Source organism: Mytilus edulis, chromosome 1 (assembly GCF_963676685.1).
Source record: "Mytilus edulis chromosome 1, xbMytEdul2.2, whole genome shotgun sequence".
In the NCBI taxonomy this organism is placed as follows: Eukaryota; Metazoa; Mollusca; class Bivalvia; order Mytilida; family Mytilidae; genus Mytilus; species Mytilus edulis.
In genome coordinates, this window is record NC_092344.1 from 116,967,799 (window position 1) to 116,990,361 (window position 22,563).

The window sequence follows — 22,563 nt, forward strand, 5'->3', positions numbered from 1 at the left end:
AAGAATGTGTATCATAATTTTAATGGTAACTAACTAATGAAAAATGTCAGGCTCTGTATAAAATATTTCATGTTTATAATATTTTCTGCAAGCCTTGCAATTATTCAATAAAATTATCTTTACAGCAACAGTATGGAATATTTTGATAAAACTATTTTCTACTTAAAAATAATCTTAATAATTAGATTATTGTAACATTTTTAGCTAAAATACATGCAGGGAAGATAAAAGTTGAGATTTTGTAACTATTGCATTGTAAACACTTGTCTATAAAATTTGTAAGGGTTCCGAGGAACCCAGTGTCTCGCCTACTTTTGCTGTAAATTGCAGGATCAACAAAAATGAGGGAAAAAATCAATAAAAATATTCCGCTTGATACCATGTTTGGATTGTAGGAAGCTTCTGTCCAAGTTTGGTAAAAAATCCTGGATAGTTTATGAATCAAATAAATGTTTTAAAAACTTTAACTGCAGACTGGATGTAATGTTAACTGGAAGAAAAACTAAGTCCATTTATAAGTAAAATACAGATACACAGGTACAAAATATTAACAAAATTTCCTTCTAGATACTAGTTTTTGCTCATAAACAAGCTTCTGTCTTAGTTTGGTACAAAAAAAATAGTATAAGAAAGTTATCAAAATTTTTAAAAATTTAACCACAGAGTGAATGTGTTGTTTCCTGGCAGAAAAAAAGTCCATTTAAAGTAAAATATGGAAAAAATGGATTTGTCATTTTACAAAATTTACTTCTGGATACTATCTTATGATCATAAACAAGCTTCTGTCCAAGTTTGGTACAAACCAAGGATAGTTTAAGAAAGTTATTAAAATTTTAAAAACTACAACCACATAGTGATGTAATGTTTTCCCGCAGAAAAACTAAGTGCATTTATAAGTAAAATACGAAAAAAATGGAATTTTATTTTCACAAAATTTACTTCTGGATACTATCTTATGATCATAAATAAGCTTCTGTCCAAGTTTGGTAGAAATCCAGGATAGTTTAAGAAAGTTATTTAAATTTTAAAAACTTTAACCACAGAGTGTATGTAATGTTTTCCCACAGAAAAACTAAGTCCATTTATAAGTAAAATACGGAAAAAATGGAATTTTATTTTCACAAAATTTACTTCTGGATACTATCTTATGATCATAAACAAGCTTCTGTCCAAGTTTGGTAGAAATCCAGTATGGTTTAAGAAAGTTATTAAAATTTCAAAAACTTTAACCTCAGAGTGAATATTTTTAAAATTACTTAGTCCCGCTTTTTCGACTAAAGTCGAAGGCTCGACAAAAATGTTAATGTTGAAGATGGTTTATTGTTGTGTCATTGGATCCAAACTCTGCTTTTATTCATAATTTATACTAAAATGTATTTCATTGATGGCTTCAAAGGTGTCAACTTTGCACATTATTCAAATTGCAACTTAATGTTACTGTGACAATGTGTATGTGTAAATAAAAAAGAAGACAATTGAAAAACTGATATTTATAAAATAATCAAATGCTTTGACTAATTTGAACTGCAACGTACTAACAAATTGTTTAAATGCAACAAGTAATCTATTGTAATAGATTTTCATTATACCTTTAATCGTTTATTCACATATATATATGTAGGACTCTAAAGTGCGATGGGGACGCTGAAGTACGATGGTTACGCTAAAGTGTGATGGTCTACGCTAAAGTCTGATGCCTTCATATGCTAAAGTGCGATGGTCCGCCAAAGTATAGACGTACAAAACGTAGTTGGATTATGAAGTTAACAGTCGTTAATACAAACCAAAAATGAACATACTGGAATATGAAATAAATAATGGAAGCGAACAGATGCAAATTTATGTCTACGTTAACATTAAAATATTGATTTTATTGAAGAGTATAAACATCGGTAAAATAAAGGTTCACGTTTTCAAGCGTAAATCAGAAATTGTCCATTAAAACATTTTGTACATTTTGGTTAAATATAACGTGTATTAATACTCGCTACGAAAAAGGGGAAAAGTAAATTTTATTTATTCCGTCCAGTGGCAAATAATTAATGCATGTTCAGGACGAGGGGTGTATTGGATGTAGCTTGTCGTTTACACAGCCTATTAATGTAAACACATTCCCTTGCCAGTTGAAAATACAAAATTCGTCTTCTTAATGTATAAACAGTCACATAAGACTACCGGTAAAGTAAAAGACTATCGCATTATATGTTATATCATAGCAGACTAGATTTTGCAAAAAGACTTGTTTTTAACATTATTTCTCTTTTGTGCCATCGCACTTTAGCGTGCTATACCGTCGCACTTTAGCAAATAAACAACCATCGTACTTTAGCGTGAGACACCATCTTACTATAGCGTAGACCATCGGACTTTAGCGTTACCATCGCACTTTAGAGTCCTACATATATATAATTGTTTGTATTTTACTACCATGTATAGCAAATTCGGTCACTACCATTTATTGTAAATGCGTTTGTGCCAATAAAATATTGTCTATGGTCTATTAACCTTTAAATATAGACTGATTTTAAGATATTCATACTTTGTATATAAAATTTTAAAAATATGTAAATAGTATTAAGGGTAACTTATTTACTTGAGAAGATTGCAAATTTTGAGCATCAACTTTAATCACTTATCTTGTCATAAATTCTAAAATATATCAGACACATATGTTGTAATGAGAATTTCTGACATATTAAATATAAATTTATTAGAAGAACTGTATATTATATTTCCAATGTCGTAAATGGTTGCAACTCTTCTGGACAAAAAATTTAACATATAACCCCAAAAGGGTAGGTTGATTTTGCAAAGTGGGTCTACACTGATGAAAGATGGGATATTTGAACTACCACTGAAAAAAAATGTCCCCCTTTATGGAGCTATATATGTGATTTATGCAAAGACTTTTTAGCTATCCCACTTTAAATGCTGCCTAGTTATTTACTCCCTATCAGTTGTTATTCTGTAGGTGCGATTAATTAGTTAAAATAAGTACATGATATCAAACATGTTGTTTTGAAAAACTCAGGTATTCTAATAACATTTAATAGCTGACTGGAGACAAAGTATTTTTGTGATGTTTTTATGATTTGTATGTGTTGTTTTGTTTGAATGTATTATTTATTGTACATGTATCTAGTTTTAACGAGAGGGCTTACATAGACTTTGCCTGTTGCCCAATCAAACTCAATTTATTTGAATAAAATACTGTTTAAACAAAATTTGTCTAGTTTAATATAATAACAGAAGCTAGTTACAGAATTCAGATTTTTTTAAAGAATTTTTTTTTTTAAACATGGAATATTTTTTACAAATGAAATGTTTTGAAGTTTTAAAAAATATGAATAAATCAAAAAAAGAAAATGTGGAGGACACATCAATTAGAAGGACAGCAACTAAAAGAAACATTTTTATTCTGCCTGAAATGTCTAAATTTGTAATTTTTGTGTATTAGCTATAGCTTAAAGACATTGTCCACCCATGACATAACTATGTTGTGAAATAATTCCCCCCAAAAATATGAAGTTACAGCTAGAAAACTACAATCTTTTCTTTTCATTACGTGTGACTTCATAGTATATGTCACAATTTATGAGCAATAAACTTCTGAAGTAGCTCAGATATTTTAAAATATTTCTTTCAAAGCTACTGTAACTTCAGATACCTGCTGTATGTTAATTTTATGTTGCTTTTTATTTCCTCACAGTAGATCTACTTTTCAATAGACTTTAATTTGAAAGAAATGTTTGAAAATAATGAGGATTCTTATTAACATCTTTCAAAAAAGCTTGACAAACTTGGTTTATGAAGATTTTAAAATCACCTGGATTTTGTTTCTTCCAATTACAACCTCTGCAGTTCTTGTGGCCCAAACTATTCCTTATAATTGATTCCTCGGACCAAGGAGGTTATATTATATAACCTCCTTGATCGGACCAACATTAAAGGTAGCTATATATAAAGTGAGATCATAAAAGAAAAATATTATGTGCAACATTAAATGCAATGCTGTGAAATATATACCTTGTTTTATCAAAGTAATGACTATAAATGTGTAATCCAAAATATATTTTGTTCATTGTATACTTTAGTTGTTTACATCCTCGTTCTTTGTTTTATTTGCCATCAAGGCTTAATTCCCATATTTATATTGAACACATACATGTATGTATGGACCTTATCAGAAGAAATTAAAAGGGTAAAGGGTGTTTTTTTTAAGGGGGCATGGGGGGGGGGGCTATATTTATTATTTGTTAATCCAATCTCCTTTGGATTTTTCTCTGAATTTATCATTTATCAGTTTAGCAGGTGGTATTGGTATTTCCATTTCTCATTGTATGATATGTTATTGCACATTATTTACATGTACATGTACTCCTAGAAAAGCAACAGGTAAATAGATAGGTATGTCTATTAAGCTTTCATTAGTTTTCCAACATCTTGTCTTACTCCTGTGATTAAAGAGTGATTTGATAAAAAAAATTATGGGAAATGAATTGAAGCAAGATTTTGTCATTTTAGCATTGTCTCACTCAGATCTTCTCTATCTATTACTAGAACACACCCGTGATATAGCGGGTCTGTGACTGAATTAAAGTATATAACTATGCGCAAGCCTTATTTTAGTATTATTTTTTATCTGATAAAGTCATGCCGATTATAAGATACACAGTTTTCTCTGCTTTCAAATCTTTCTGTTTGAACCCGTCGAACTGGAACTTATCAATTATTGGTAATATTAATTATTTGGATAACAAAAGGTCCTGGAATGGTGTATTTTTAATCAACAGCATTGTCCTATGTTAGTTATAAATAAAGTTGAATTCTTTGATTCACTGTTTTATGTCATGCCCGCTAACAAATTGAAAACGGTTCCTATATACACCTTATTTTTAGTCCAGATTTTTAGTATTGTATTCTTAGAAAGTCTTACTGATTAAAATACTACAATAGGTAACAATTTGACAATGATTGAATTTAGTAGTGTCAACGTATATAGCATAATCCTAAATACACCGTTTGGAGGTGCACCTGTTAGATGCCTGACGTACAGATAAGGTAATAGGTAACAGGTGAATATACATGTACTATTGGTATCGGTATCGGACTCGACCCGGAACTTCTTAATTATTGGCAATATTAATTACGTGGAAAACAAAAGGGCCTGGAGTGGTGTAATTTTTAATCTACACCTTTGTACTATATTAGTTATATATAAAGCTGAATTCTTTGATTCGTCGTTTTTACGTGAAGACGGCTGACAAATTGGATCTCATAAATTTTAGTATTATAGATATGGTTTAAAGATACAAGACAAAAAATATATTTGACCGTTATATTATATTTTAAGACATGGTGGCTATTTTGGTTGATTGTGAAACATAAGTTGAACTTTGAGCTCACTAACCCAGCTTTATTGCAAAAGATATGAAACTGTTGGACAGTATCATTTGCAGTTTACTTGTCCATTTAATCTTTTGACAGTCAACTTGTCCAATTAAATAAAAAATAAATAGGTATAATTGATCTCTGTGTAGTTTATTCACTGGGATCTTTAAATTATTCTAAGAGAAATCCATCACTCATTGATGAAGAATGAAATTATCAGCTAAATATCTATGAAAATACATGTACATGCATCAACTCACAAAACTGCATGTGATGTTGTACATTTATTTATGCATTATGCAATATCAATCGTATATTTTCAATCTGTTCTGTTCATTCAAACATTAAAAGTTGATTTCTTAAATTCTCAACATTGTTCCTATTGAAATTTGTTTTTTGTGTGTTTAACAAATAAAAACTGGAAAATGACAATGTTTTATTCTAAATTAAGGCCTTCTTAAATATATATTCTAACACATAAAAAACTCATAAAAAAAAAACAAATTTCAATAGGAACAATGCTGAAATTTTTGTCAGAAATTATCTTTTTATCAGAACATATGATATAAAAAGTTGTATTAAGTGACATTTTACTATGCATATGCCTCGAGTTTTACATAGGTGAATTAAGCAAATTCCACTCAGTTTTAGTGGCAGTGGATGTTGAACTGATCTCAATGCTGCATTGATTTCTGACATTTTCATGAGGTGTTTCAGTGTAAAATGAAATCGGACACTGTAAAACAGATGATCTCGGAACAAAAGTAATGTTTAAATCTATGTGATTTATTCTCTGCCTCTTTTGACTCTCCCAGGTAGATTATGGTTGTATCATACACCTTATAACTCTCTGCCAACCATTATTGAATATCTTTAAGGCTGCCTTAGATTTTACAATAAAAAGTATCAGACGATACAAATGAAAAGTGATTTGTGTATGTACAATTTGTACATGATGTCAATAGATCTATCAGAGACATACATCAGTATATAGGTCTCTGGTTCTAGTGTTGTAGATTATCAAATACACCAATTTCCAGTAATTTTCTTTGAATGAGTTACACTGGCTTACAAGAGGTGATTCAGAGTAAACAATATCTGCGAACATTCAGACTGAGAGTAAACAATGTCGGGGAACATTCAGTTCTTACTGTGACTTTAATAGTAACATAAGCAATGTGACATACAATAAATATGGTCAGATCATGTTTTTGTAGTCATATGAATTTGTACTATGCATGCTTTTTAGATGGAAACCGTGACGTCACTATGCATATTAGGGAGCTACCATTTGATTTTTAGGGGGGGGCTAGGATGAAATTTGAAAAAAATAGGCAGGACAGGAGTTTTGAGTAAAAAAAAAAGGCAGGATGAGACACTTGCAAAAAAAAAAAGTCAGGACGACAATTTAGGTAAAAAAAAGTCAGGATAAACTAAAAAAAAAAGGCAGGACCGAACAGAGTGAAAAATAAAAAGGCAGGACAGAGATTACAGCTAAAAAAAAATGCAGGACAAAATTTTTCATCCTAGCCCCCCCCATAAAAATCAAATGGTAGCTCCCTTAATAGCACAAGAACCCATGGGGCGAGGATAGGGTAGATATTATTATGCATGAATACGAAATTTGTCTTTACAAGAATTTCTATTGCATACCTCATCTGAATCACATCTTATTGTAATCTTTCACTTTTGTAATCGGACAATTACAACAAATACAGTTATACTTTCAACAGAATTATAATAACAAGATGTAAATATTTATAAACTGGTAGACGAGTGGGAGTTGGCATCGGTCTGGTGACTTTGCATTGATTGACAAAGAAAAGAGAAATTAACGGATAAAATCACGTTACCAAGGGAAACTGTTAAACTGAAATTATAAGTTGGAAGTGCTTACTTGTCTTTCTAACAAAGACTGGATCTTATCGTCGATGTTTTTGTTTTCTTCTGTTTTCGGCTTGGCTTCAAATAATAATATCCGGAACATTGACGGAACATTTCCGGACACTGATATATCTGGGATGCAGTGTGAATCTTCATGTTCACCATGACAACCCTTGAAATCAAATCAAAACGAACAAATCATAAGCTTTAATTTAAAGTCGACATGTCACTAAACAATAACATATGCTATGACAGACAAATACATACATTTACACAATAAAAATACACAATACTAATATTAATGATTATTGATATAAGACATAAATGCTGTATGGCTTTACTCATTGTTGAAGGTCATACTGTTATCTATAGTTATTAATTGTGTAATTTGGTCTATTTGTAAAAATTGTCACATTAGCAATCCTAACACTTATTCTTTTTATATAAAACATATATTTCATGCACAGTTAGGCAAGGCTCGGTGTAAATTCTACACATTATATACTTGCTTGAGCACTATAAGCTAAAAGCAACATTAACCAGCTATATTTTAAAAACACTAAGGCACAGCAATCACAAATTATAAAATGCTAGGCAAATAAAACTAAAAGAGTGGAAGTACAGTAAAGTAGCACTAATATGTTACAGAGCTGTAACATCAAGCATAAAAATAAATACTAAGCACATTACTGGTATATTGGATTTTCTTTATTGACTGTTCTAATTTCTAAATGCCTCTATTGTTCTAATGAGTCTCCCTGAGATGGCACTTTTATTTCAAAAGTAAATCATCATGCTATTGTTATCCTGGTAAATGAAGCAGAGTGGTCTTTCTTGTACCTTTTTCACCTTTTGTAGTGTTTGCCTCATTGCAGAAATGCAAGGACAATGAGCATAAAAGTTTGACATAATGAAGCAGTGATATATATATGTCATTAATTTTTCCAGTTTGTTCAAGTATTTACCAGGTCTTTTTAAGACATTATTTAAGTTGTCTGGACTCTGAATGCTTTTTGCAGATGTTGATATTAGGATCAAAGACAATGATGATGCCTTATAGGTTGACTTCTTTTTTCTTTTTTGTAGAGTAGTTTGACAACTGTCTAATCAATTTAAATAAACAGCTGTGCCATGAGCTCATGATATGCCCGTCGCTTTTTCAAAGAATAAAAGTCAAAAATTTCTCAATGTATTATCGTAAAGTTATGAAAAACTTAAGGGAGATTATTCTTACAGATATAAACCAGTCACCAAAGTTTCATAATAACTGATCAAAGCGTTGTTGGAAAACTGGAAAATTCTCCCATTTTTATGAATAAAATCAAATAACTCTGAAAAGTAAAATCTAAATTTGATAAAAATTGAAAAGGAGCTTACATCAATAGATATAAACAATTCAAGTTTTGAGCATATTGGTGAAAGTGCTTTTGAGTTATTGTCCTACAACTGGAAAATCCCATCTTTTTAATGAAAAGAAACCTCCAAAACTCGGAAACTTAAATCTCAAATTTAAAAAAAAAAAGGAAGGGAGCTATGTCAATAGATATAAAGACTTCACCTTAATAATCTCATGCAAATTGGTTCAAGAGGTTTTGTAGTTTTGAGTTATTGTCTGACATGTTGAAGATGGACAGATGGACAGACAGATGGTATACCATAATACGTCCAGTAAAAGGGCGTATGAAAATGAGAAACAAGAATTACCTATTAACCACATCAACAAACAGCAACCACTGAACATCAGATTCCATGTTTACTGAATATCAACTTTAAATAAAACTTTGAATTGAACAGAGGAAATTCAAGGATGACGTCAAATTTTCTTGCCTCTCACTGACATTGCAATTGGGATGTCACATAAAAAGGAGAACTTGCCTGAAGACATCACATATAAAGACTAATAAATTGATACACCAATTAGAGTTGAATCAAAGTATCTGGACAACAGACCTAACCATCATGATCCATAAAAATAAGGCCAAAGTTAGATGAACAATACCAGACAGTCATGTACATCTAACAATCATTTTATACACTAAAGATAGTTCACTATTGTTTATAGTATCTGAAAAACAGACTGTACCTATGGGATAAAGCTGTTTATAGCTCACATTACATGGAGAGCTCCCCTTTACAATAACCCAGAAACCTATGTAATAGCCATTACATTTAAAGAAATACCTCGCTGAAGAACATATTAAGATGAACATTGAAGTTGCATAATGGCACATAATAACTATTAACTAATGAACAAGTGACACAACAGTTTTATTTGATTCAAATTATTTTTGCAACATAAAACAATTAATAATTAACAACATAACATCTAGAAAGACAAAAGATAGCATGTTAAATCAGAAATCCATTACTGATATTATCTCTTTGGCAGCAATTGATTTCTGGTTATATAAATTATAATGAAAGACACTTTTTATCTCCTACATTTACTTAGACTAAGCATTTAGGAGGCAAACAAAAAGATTGAAGTTAAAAAGTCAATGACATGATTTCCTTTACCTGCCCCAAAAAAACAACAGGAGGGAGTCATTTGATCTGATCAAAACTTGATTGTTTTTTGGATCCTTTAATTGACCTTTTGGTTTATCATGCTTAAAAAGCAGGATTTCATGCAGTATTTTGAACAGGCTCTAGGGATTCTTGGTATTACTGAATGATGTTATTACATGCTTTCCATGCAGGGGAATCAGCCTTGATGGTCTCATGTTTACCTCCAGTGTGGTTATCACAAGCGTGATCCCTGGTTAAAAACTTTAAAAGTGATATTTGCTGCTTCTCGGCTTAGCACAAAACATTAAGGAGTAAAACAGAAACTGATGAGCTCATTCAGAATAATGCTTGGGTGACATGTCTTCCTGCAGACTGCATCTTGCTACTGTTAATTTTTATCTATTTTCTTGTCCTTGATTCTGATCTTTTTAAATCTCAAAATATATTTAAAAGGTTTTATAGTGATTTTATCTCAATCAAAATATTAGCTCAAAATAAAAACCTTGTGACAACTGAAGTCCGTTTACCGGAGCAGGATTTTCACATTGCGCTAAAGACCCATTGGTGGCCTTTGACTTGTTTTTTTTTAATCTTTGGTCGGGTTGTTGTCTCTTTGACACATTCTCCCTTTCCATTCTCTTTTCTATTCCTTATTACAGAATACAAGTAGTTTGGGTAAGGTTTCTCCACCTTCAATATATTATGATTAACAGTGGATTATGAAAAAGATTGAAAACATGGTATAATTGTGTCACTTTGTCCTTAGTTACCCTATATAGTTAAAGTTTGACATTTTTTTACAAGAATAATTAGCCAGTCATCATTTTATGCTGCATTTAATCTTATACATGTATACTGTGAATTCATGGATATTCATAGAATACCACTCATACATAAATACACGAATTTAGATGTTCATAGAAATATAAAATATATCAAGGTTTGTATGCAGACCTTGTCAAAACCATCAAATATCCACGAAATATATTTCCTCTCAATCCAAAAAAAATGGTGCCAAAGAAGATAAATGAACCCACAGTATATACTATTCAAGATACTACTCCTGAAGTGCCTGAAAAATATATTTTCATAACTGAAAGTAGCCAAACCATGGAAACTATAAGTGGTTGATATTGAGCCAACTTTCACTGCTAAGGTTACAAGTAAATCAAACCTGTACATTAATTTCATGTTTTAAATAAGGTAAACTTCAACAAGCAATAATCAATATAATAAGTTAACAATTATCACACCTTGATCCATAATCAATTAAATAAGGTAACAATTATTACATCCATATATATATATACACATGTTTATAAAATTATAAAACAACATATCAGATAATTGTAGAAAACAACATAAAGAGATCTAAATACTGGTTCTTGGTCAATGCTTTTTGTATACAATAAACTAAAACTATACTTTAATTTTAAAGCTCGTTTCTGATCAACATAACCTTGATCTCATTCAAGCTTGATTCCAAGTGAATGATAGTGTACACAGTATTACAAATACTTTTGTCTTTAAAACATATTAATAACTTCTCAAAAACAGTTAAGTAAATAATTTTCCTGAAAGTTAAGTCTCAGATTTGAACGCCCTTTTTTTAACAATCAAAGCTTTTGAATGAGGACATATGGGTGGAACTCTCCCCTTTTATCCTTTTAAAAATTTGTTGAATTAATTGTGGTACTTTTGTAGAAAAGGACCCACAGAGAAAAGTAAAGAGAATAACAATGATGACTATACAATGAAGTTATAAGAAAACAAATCAATTTACTGTATAGATCAACCAGCTTTGTACATAAAAAAAAGGGGATTTTATTAGTAGAGCAATTCATCTTATGTATAATGTTCAATGGATCACTTTATATTTTGATGAAACTATCATACATTATATCAAACTGGATACATTAAACAGTTATTAAAATATAAACAAGCTTCATGTTTTGTGATGTTCATTGATGACACTGGATGTGTTTTACTCTTCAAAAAACACATTCCAAGCATTAAAGATAAAATTACCATTGGGCTTTTTAAGGTAAAAATGGTTTATGAAAGTTTTGTGAACTATTATAATACACAATTAGTTTATGTTTGTGTACCATGTACAAACAAATGTTGATCTAGTCAACAAATTTAACTAAGTCTTTGTTTTGGGACCCTTTACTTCCAAGAACCATGTCAAAGTCGTGTATCCTTAACACAAAAACAAACCTATTTATGTATTACTTAGATCTTGTAATAATTTTAAAAAATATAAAAAAAGTTCTCTGATTATGCACTTTGATATGAACACAGAGGTTACATTAAAATGTCATTTAAAAAATAATAAAAGGACAGTTAAGGTGTATGTCTGCGTAATTTTTTTTTTTTTTCTATTTCCACATTATGAGTACTCATCTGGTGCATTAAATTTGGTACTATTAATGTACACGTAAATATATGAAGATATTCAGGTACAATAATTACATTTGAGATCATATAAGGACAATTATTTCAGAAATAAATAAATTGCTTCGCTGAGCGCAGCCTGATACGACCGCAGATGTTGAACCCTGAACAGTTGGGGCAAATTTGACACAATTTTCAAGCTTGATCCTGTCTGAACTTGTAATGTGATTAAATTTTTGGAAAACTTCAGGTTTCCGACACAAAATAATTGTCAAGATCTAACAAATCTATTGCGCAATACTGTGCAATTAAGATTCTTCTTCAAAATTTTGAAAAAGAAAATTTGAACCCCTTAAAAAATTGGAACCCCCAAAAGTTTTGAGTCCCCCCATGGAGCAATTATCTCCACAATGAATCCCAACATTTCTGTTGTAGTATGGAGTATTGTAGTAAAATTTCAGAGAGATCCATACTCTTAAACACAAGTTATTGTCTCGAAACTAGAAAAATGCTTGTTTTTAGTCTATTTTTGGCCCCTGATTCCTGCATGAGTTGGCAATTACCCCCTAAATCAATCCCTACCTTCCTTTAGTGATATGGAAACTTTGTGGTTCAATGTCAGAGAGATCCATAAACTTACACAAAAGTTATTGTCCAGAAACTACAAAAATGCTTGTTTTTGGCCCCTTTTTGGTCCTTAACTCCTAAACTGTTGACACCATTACCCCCTAAATGTATCCAAACCTTCTACTTGTAGTATTAAACATTGTGGTACTATTTCAGAGCAATTGAAAAACTTATACACAAGTTATTTTCCTGAAAGTAGAAAAAAGCTTGTTTTGGCCCCTTAATCACAAACGGTATGGACCATCATCCCCAAAATCAAACTTAACCTTCCTTTTGTGGTATTGAACCTTCCCATTGAATGTGTCTTCAGAACAGTGCAGACGACGACATCATACTATTATACAACGCAAAAAATATTTTGCGGTCGTATAAAAATCTTACAAATTTGACATTTTAAACTGATTATTATTTGATGTAATTTATGAACCCAATTAAAGAGTTTTGGTCACATAGCAAACATATCATGATACAGTTTTAATTTCATTGATACAAGGTTTACTAAGTTTACAGAGTTATGGTTCTTGATTGATTAGAATATGTAAGAAAGTGCACTTTTATATGTCATTTCCTTGAAAACCATTGAACCAATGCCTATCAAATTCAAATTTTAATATGTTGTTATTGACGAAAAAAATTAAAGTTGCATTCCATTGTTCTGATTGGTGAAAAAATAAAGGTCAAGATTGTTCCTGCCATTTAGGAGTCATGGCCCTTGATTGCTTTAGCAATGGCACATGTACAAGTAAGAAAAACCTAGTTTGCAGAATGAAGTTATTTCTTCTAACAAGACAAATGTGTATAGATAAGTTATCTTACCATCTTACTTTTTAGGGGAAAAACAAATCAGATCTTCTTTTTTAAACTGTGTCAAGAGGGGTAGATATTCTTGCAATAATTCAAGATTGCATTTTTTTGATTACTTGCACCAAATTTAATATAAATGTCAGTAAAGAGAAAAAAAAATTACCAGCATATACTAAGGAGACTTTTTTTACCATATAGAACAATACAAAAGTGCATAATATTTGTGTTGTTACCTTTTAAAAATTGTGTCACTAGCATTTAATTTCATCCTAGCAATAAAATTTTTAAAAAGTGTCATCCTAGCATAAAAATGACTAAAGTGTTTTTCTGGCAACTGTAAAATCTATATTCCTTTAATTACATTTCAAGAAATATTGATAATATCAGTATTGAGAATTGTTCACTTTGGTAAATTCTTTTCTTGTTAATCAGAGTTTATCAGGAAAAAACAAAATATCTATACAAAGTTTATATTCATGAGATACGCTGGGACCATGATGAAACAAAATTCATTCAGTTTAAAGTAAGAATAAATACTTAAATGCTTGTTCATATAACAAAGGTTATACATGTATACTAAATGAAATGTATATATATACAAAATTTGACATTTATATAAATAGAAGTAAGTCTTGGGTTAAGCATAAACTATTCTTACAAAATATTGGTGAACAAACAAATAATATATGATGGATTTCATTTAAAGACATGACACAGTTTAAACATTTGTCAACTATTGCATCATGTCTATATTTGGTAACTTGTAGGAGTACTTTACAAACAATGTGTTTTCACTGTTACAAGAAAACAAAATGGTCATGCTAAAAGTCTTTGCTGTATTTGCCCCCAAAAAAGAAAAAAAGCATATTTACAATAGGATGATCACAAAGAAATGTAAATTTAGATAAAAGCAATGTATTATTAAATTGAATCAAAACAAATCAATAGATGGGTATTGCTTTGAGGTGAATTTTGTATCTATCAATTGGCAAAGATCGGCAGGATGCGATTCCAGTGTAAGAAGTTAGGGTGGCTTAAATACTGCTGATATGGCAGGGTCTCTTTAGGTTATGTTAGTTATCTTATATGATGTCTCTTATGATGTTTTTACTGTTATTCAATGCATTGTATCTACTTAATTGCCATTTTTTTAGTATTTTTGGTTTACATAACAAGAACCCTAATAATCACTGCTGATATAGCAGGGTCTCTTTAGGTTAGTTATCTTATATCTCTTATAAAAGTTTTTACTGTTATTCAATGCATTGCATCGATTTCACTTCCCAATTTTTTGGTATTTTTGATTATTCCATACATTTAAGATGTAGTGCAATTATCTGTATTCCTTGTCATTATTCAAACATCATCGTAAGTAATTGCCATTTCAGGGTGGTACATAGAAAAAAATATCCTCATATACATTTGTTGTACTATAATCAATGACTTCAATATGCAATCTACCAATTAAGATACAATTTGAACACACATTTTATTTCTCTATCATAAAAAAAATAATATTCCTGAGAAATAAACCCTTGTTTTACAAAAATAAATAAATAATGAGACGAGGAATGATTGATTGCCTATGAGACAACTATATAATTTGTTCATGTGCATAAACTTCTAAATAAACATCTAAAATGTACTTGTAATATTGTTGACTGTCAAAGATGATAGCAAAATAAATACAGAAAATAAAGATCTTATTGTGTTATTTATGAAAAACATGGAAAACAAAACTGGACCTGCCAGTCTAAAGGATTAATATACTGTGGATTCATTATTATTCGTTAGATACCAATTTTTGTGGGTTTCATGGGTACAGGTGGGAATTCAAATGTTCAACGAAATACATATTTTAGATAGGCCTTGTATACAGAGATTGGCTAAACCTTGAAATCAAATATCCAATGAAAATTGATACCAACGATAATAAATGAATTCACAGTAGGTTGACTGGCTTGAAATAACATAGACTGACTGGCTTAACAATATCAATAAAATATAATAATTAAATAAAACTCTATAAAAATCAACAATAAATACTTGTACAAAAGAGAAGGTGGGTTAACATTTCAAAATTTTAAATTATGACCAACATTCAAGATTTTACTCTTGCTATTCTGATCATATATATATGTTGGACCCAAAACTATAACAAGTAAAAAACGGTGGTAAAATAAGGTACCATGAATGACATTATGACATTTAAGTGTAAACATTTCCTTGAAACAGCAAATAACAATGCAATCTTTGAAGAGGGTTCAATTTTACAAATATAGTTTGGACATTTCAACTGCAGTAAATTTAGATTTTATAATGAAATTTTCATAACTACATGTACCGGTATTGCAAATAATGCTTTTGGCTGAGTAACACAATTTGAACTAGCAACCTACCATCTTAACTGTTCTGTATCAAAAGCATTAAAGGTGCTAAGAATTATTTTGAATCCACTTACAACTCAAATAATGCAAAACGTCATAATTTATGATATGATGTGCAAGAAACAAGTAAATTTTTCATAAAATTTAATTACATGTTACAATTTTTTCTTAGTAAAATTAGAAGAATTTTGACAAGATAAAAAAATATCCAAATTTATTATCATCCTTTGTGAACCTACTCTTTTACAATCCTTTATACATTGCAAATATACAATATGCTCATATTTTTGTTTTGTCGGAAAAATGAGTCAACTGTACATGTGAATCATTGAAATAACTAAAAAAAAACTCAATTGATCTATAATCATTATAATAAACAAAAGGAAACCAATAAAATGTCTAATGCTACAGGAAAAAGGGAATTAAAGAACATGCTTCTACTTTACATTGTTAATTGTTTTATTTATTTTTTCAAATTTATTATACCACAATATAAACACTATGTTTTAATAAAATGTTAATTTGAGTAGTGGAGTACAGTTGTTATAGTCCTTTATACAAAACTATTTTGTTTTGTGAATAAATTCTGATATAATGTACTCTTAATAAAAGATAACATAATACAAGGAATAAACATATCACAGAGCACACCTTTAACAATTACAAAACAACATATCATCTAGCAGAAGAACGTAAATTCTTATGGTCCCTTGTTTGCTCACCAAAGAGCTAAAAAAAATAATAATAACAAAAATTGTATCTTGACTTGGATTTGAGTTTCATTTATGGGGAAAATTTTGAACAGCCAGAAATTGGATAGATAGTTCGTCTCTTGGTCTTGATCACCTTTTTTTTTTTAAAGTTGATAAAACATATATTAACTATAAGACAATTGATAAGAACCATAAATAGTTATCGGAGATTTCAGAATTCTGTGAGGTGAAATGAACAATAACTTTAAAATAAGATAATTAATGAAACAAAAAACAATATTTATTCAACAAAAGGCATTTGTAGAAAACTCCCCTGCTATTCCTTAAAAATTCCCCTCAAATCCATTCCACTACTCTAAACAAATGTGTATAAGACAATGCTGAATATTGATGAATTGCACATTTAGTAAATCAATAGTTATCAAAAGTACCAGGATTATAATTTAGTACGCCAGATGCGCATTTCGTCTACATAAGAATAATAATAATATAATCAATAAGGGACCAACAGAGCTACAGTTCAGACACTGTGCTTCATTGAAATGAAAAAATAATGTTGTAAAGGAAACAGAGTTTACATATTGCTATATCATATCTAATGCTGTTTACCATTATGATGAAGCTGACGTCTTTCAGGTAAAATTTTAAATCTAACAAACATATGAAAGCCCAATACTATTATAATATTACCAAGTAAGACTAGTAAAACTGCTCCAAAAGAACCCATAAAAGTGGCATGGTATGGACTTATATTCATTTCATGTAAATCTACATATACAGCATCCAACTGATTCAAGGTTACAAATAGTATACATATATGAAAAATTTGGTGGCTGTGACCTAGAAAGTCAAACTTCCCTGGGAAGAATCGTTGTGGTATATCTGATCCAAAGAAAAAACCAGCAAACATAAACCAGATTATCTGCTGTATATGATCATGTATACTAGGATCTGGTTCATTTAGAAAGAAATATAAATAGATTCTATGTAGTATTGGCAATATTAAGAAGGTGTAGATACTGGCCACTGGTATCAACTGCCATAGTTTCCTGGTAAAGGGATAAGGTCTTGTGTAACGGACCTTTGAGACACTATTACAGAATGTCACCAACCAGCCTAGGAATATTCCTATAGGGATGGCAAAGGTATCAATCATGCCACCTTTCATGCTATCCTTGATACAGTAACTGTAATGCAGCATCACACTACCAAAACCAAACAGACCAATTCCTGCATAGTCAATCATAAATCCTGTGTAATGGACCAGCTCGGATTTGTTCGAGAAACAATGTGCAAATGTACTGCACATGTACATCACGGTCATAGTGAATAGACCTGCATACAGTGACCATTTCTTTGGATCTGTAACACCAAACTCAATAGCAAAGCCTATCACCCGGGAGATTGTAAGGAGAACCCCAATCAAATGAGTCCAAACATTCATACATTCATTGTGTTTCTGAAATAAGCTACAAGCATAGTAACTCCATGGCTGGTGTATATGTCTGAATCCTGTCTCTACATGGGGTTCATGGTACAGTAATGGTACTTCATGTTTTGTTATGGTTGGCTTCAGACCTTTAGTCAATCTATGGATGGGCATTGTTTGGACTACAAAATAAAATAAAATATCATTTTAGGAATTTCTCTTAAAAAAATCCACTGAATCTTACATTGAAAGAAAAGAATACTGTATTATTTAGATTGTTTGTAAGTGTTCACAATAACACTTTTATGGTGGTGCTTACTTCATAAGAAAATAATGCAACAATCATGTTGTAAATTAGTTTCATTCTTTGGTGATATTTCAGAAATTGCATTCCCATCATGATTTCCTTGAATAAGATTGATACTTGAATTAGACTTCAACAGAGTTTTTACTTACATGTGCAACACTACAGGTGCCATATGTGGAACAGTATATGCTTACCCTTCTGGAGTACCTGAGATAAGCCCCAGATTTAGTTTTATATGTTGTCTTTTATTCACAGTTTGTTGTTTTTCATTATTTTTCTTCTTTTGAAATGACAATGACAATTTGTTTTTAACAGATACTTTTGAATATCCCTAAATGTATCTTTTCATGAGTCATTGAAGAGAGCATTTCATTTGCTTGTGTGCTTTAAACAGTTCAATGAATTTATAAGAATTAAAATATGTTTTCCTCCAAATTTCATGTGCAGGCCCTGGGCATTTTGACAAGCATTTTGATGTTAATTACACCTTATGTTAGAATGCTAGATTTTGATTGGTTGGTAGCCAGTGTATTTTTCGCACATTCTTACATTTTTCTTCATTACAAACAAATTTGCCTGTTTTTACCACTGCCGGTGAATTTGCCTCAAACCATGGTACATGTATTTGCCATTTAAGATATTCCTTTCTTACCCTTGCAAGCATCTTCCCGCCTTTCAGATATGGCGTTACATAAAGAAAGCGAGCTAAGACGTATGAGTACAATTATAATTCACATGGTTCTATGATAATATCCACCTATCCTAAAAAATTATGCATAAACATAATTACAGTGAAGAAAAAACATTTATTTGCACCTTTACAGAGAGCTTCAATCCAAATCTATTGGATGTAATTAAACAGATATATCATGTTATGGAAGAGTATTTGCGAAAAATATCAATCTTGGGACAGAATTTCCTTTGCCTTACAGCTCGGAAAAATTCACAGTCCCTTAAATAGTATTATTCACAAATACCCCTCAATAACATGATATATATCTGCTCAAAACATAGCTACACACCTGAGTTTGAGTGCAATGACAATACATGTATCTATAATACTAAAATAAAAAGGTCCAATTTGTCAACCGTCTTGAGGTAAAAACGACAAATCCAAGAATTCAACTTTATATGTAGCTAATACAGGACAGTCAAAACAGTGGTGTAGATAAAAAATTATACCACTCCAGACCCTTTTGTTTTCCACATAATTAATATTGCCAATAATTAACAAGTTCCAGGTCGAATCCGATACAGATACCAATAGATTATTCACCTTTTACCTATTACCTTATCTGTATGTTCCGCATCTGACAGACGCACCACCAAACGGTGTATTTAGAATTTTGCTATATAGTTTATACACAGGTCATAATCACAGGGTTGACACTACTAAATTCAATCATTGTTAAATGTTTTCCTATTGTAGTATTTTAATCAGTAAGACTTTTTAAGATAACAATACAAATACTAAAAATCTTGACATAAAATAAAGCAATAGGTACAGTTTTCAATGAATTTGTTAGCGGGCATGACGTAAGACAGTGAATCAAAGAATTCATCTTTATTTATAACTAATATAGGACAATGCTGTTGATTGAAAAATACTCCATTCTAGGGCCTTTTGTTTTCCAAATAATTAATATTACCAAAAACTGATTAAGTTCCAGGTCGACGGGTTCAAACAGAAAGATTTGAAAGCAGAGAAAACTGTGATTATTATAATCGGCATGACTCTATCATATGACAATAACAAAATAAGGCTTACGCATAGTTATATACTTTAATTCAGTCACAGACCTGTGATACCACGGTTGTGTTCTAGTTTCATTGAAATTTCAAATGTGTGTATCTAACCAATAAATGATTTAACTACTTTTTAAAAGTTGGGCAATATGGAAGCCTAAATTCATCTGGATCAAACTCTTTTTCATGAGTGGGGCCAGTTGGCAGGGTAGACTTGGTAAGATCTAAGCTCCTTTTCATATGAAGGGACCCTACTCTATTTAATTTGTACTATAAACAGATGAAAACATGCAGTTGTCTACTTTCATTTATACTTACTAGGTTTAATTTCAACAAACTAGTACTATTTTACTAAGGTAATTAAAATGTAATTAAAAGTAATCAATGATTTATTACATCATAATTTTGCTGTAATCGATAAAATAACAAATACATGTAATCGAAAATGTTATAGATTACAGTCAATTACTTTAAAAATGTAATCAATTACAATCGATTACATTTACAGATTACGATTACCCCATCCGACTGATAAATTGCTCCCTTACCAAAGAACTCCTCAAGAGCTGTGAGGGTAAAGTGGAATCCATGTACACTCCCAATTAGGATTAATGTGTCACTAACATATTTATGGTAATTTTACAAGGAAAATTTTGACCTGAAATTACCTGCATTTATAATTCTCTTGCTTTATCATTACTTTCAATAGAAATAAATAAACAATCAACGCTTATTTTATAATTTGTAAACTTTGGACAGAAGTTTTTATGTTTGATGAATAAGTAATCGAAATTCAGTTCTCCTACAATGTATATCAACTTCACAAGAACCAAGCCGCCGTGTAAAAAACAAGAAATAATAACTGCAAATTGATACATGTATGTCAGGCTCAGTTGAATGAAAATTTTCAATTTTAAAGACCAAGTTCACTTGGCGATGAATCTTTTTGCACATCATGTTTAATGAACTTTTTGATTCTTCTGGTGGTCTGCAATATGATTGAAAGCATGCTTAGTGTGTGAGACTCTCAACAAAATAAATATATGGAATGTTATAATGAGTTAAATGAGACTCAGAGGTACATGTATTGAAAAATCTAACATAAATCACACCTTGTATAGGTTATAACAATGGATTGAGGATAAAGTGTATTTATTAACTTTTATTGGTGTTTTGTTGATAACTACATAAACAGGTTATATATTAAACTTGAAAGTCTTGTCAGAATGAGAATCAGCTGTTATAGCTGAGGGGTAGATCTCCCTCTTTAAGGTTATATAGGTTGGCAGGTACATGTATGCATTCTAGTTGAAGCTCCAGTCTGGGTACCAAAGTGATGAATTGAAATTTCCAGCGCCCATTCAGTATCAAATCTGAGACCCTCAACACTGTAGCCATTGGTCTTAACCACTAGACCACAAACCTATCACAGAAGGCCCAGACTGCACATCCAGAGTTAGTCAATAATGCGGTCTTACATCACAGGAAGGTGTTAAAGCTAACATTTTAAAAAGCCTTGCCCTTCCAAGACGTCATAGTTATTTGGACTCTAGAGTCAATAGCTTGTCTTGCAAAACTATTGTAACAGCCGTTAATACATCGATCAGATGGTTCGACAACTGGCAATACTTGTCGGAGATAACTAAAATTTACCTGTTAGGTGGCCAGACATTATGTCTGTGCTTATGGTAAAGATTACAGAAAGATTCCGTTTAATATGAAATTAACTCATGGCAACTAAGGGAATTAAGCCGGGTGGATGTTACACAAGAAGTCGATAGAACCTTGTTCTTTTTGGGTACAAAAGATTCACATCTTGTCTTTTATATTGTTAGGTTATAGTGAATCCATTTACCTTACTGCAATCGTAAAATATTGCAATACTCCCGGGCTTCACTTGAAAGCCTTCCGCATTCGCCTAGCTTTGGCAACAGGAAAATAAAATGTGTTCTAATATTGCGCCATGCTCGGATACGGCGACGTTTAATTTCCGGAATTGCGTTCTAGCAATTTTGATTTTACAGTTCGTTTTGTTCTTGTATTGTACAGTACACCTGGGAACAGTATGTTCCTGAGTACACCAGTGTCCATTTGGGTCACATCTTTTTATTTTTTATTTCATTTTTTTTTTAAATCTGTCATTTTTTTTTTTAAATGTGTCATTTGGTCTCTTATGAAGAATAATTTGTCTCAAATGTATCAAAACTTAGATTAAGTAGCCACAACTTAGCTATAGAAAATGGAAGATTTTATGGTATAACAAGAAATAATAGAACATGTACTTTTTGTAAAAATGTTATAGAGGATGAGTTTCATTTCATCCTCAAATGTCCACATTTTCAAGGTTTTAGAAGTTACAATTTATATTAA

At 30.8% G+C, this 22,563-nt stretch overlaps 2 protein-coding genes across 2 annotated transcripts in view; both read right to left on the bottom strand.

Annotated features, from left to right (window-relative positions):
• Positions 1 to 7,522, bottom strand: part of LOC139501846 (ferric-chelate reductase 1-like) — a 34,265-nt gene extending 26,743 nt beyond the window's left edge. The window contains exon 1 of the mRNA XM_071291079.1: positions 7,289 to 7,522. The gene's annotated coding sequence lies outside the window, so the exon portion shown is untranslated. The remainder of the gene's footprint in view (positions 1 to 7,288) is intronic.
• A 4,628-nt stretch (positions 7,523 to 12,150) lies between these two features.
• LOC139501862 (membrane progestin receptor beta-like) lies at positions 12,151 to 22,171 on the bottom strand. The gene is made up of 2 exons (XM_071291085.1): positions 22,049 to 22,171; positions 12,151 to 18,322 (listed from the first exon to the last, which is right to left on the bottom strand). Exon 2 carries the CDS (start codon positions 18,312 to 18,314, stop codon positions 17,307 to 17,309), a length of 1,008 nt encoding a protein of 335 aa, XP_071147186.1. The 5' UTR covers positions 18,315 to 18,322; positions 22,049 to 22,171; the 3' UTR covers positions 12,151 to 17,306.
• Positions 22,172 to 22,563: the final 392 nt, after the last annotated feature.

Coding starts and splice junctions, on each gene's coding strand:
- LOC139501862 (XM_071291085.1), bottom strand. CDS start 18,314: ATGCCCATCCATAGATTGACTAAAGGTCTGAAGCCAACCATAACAAAA.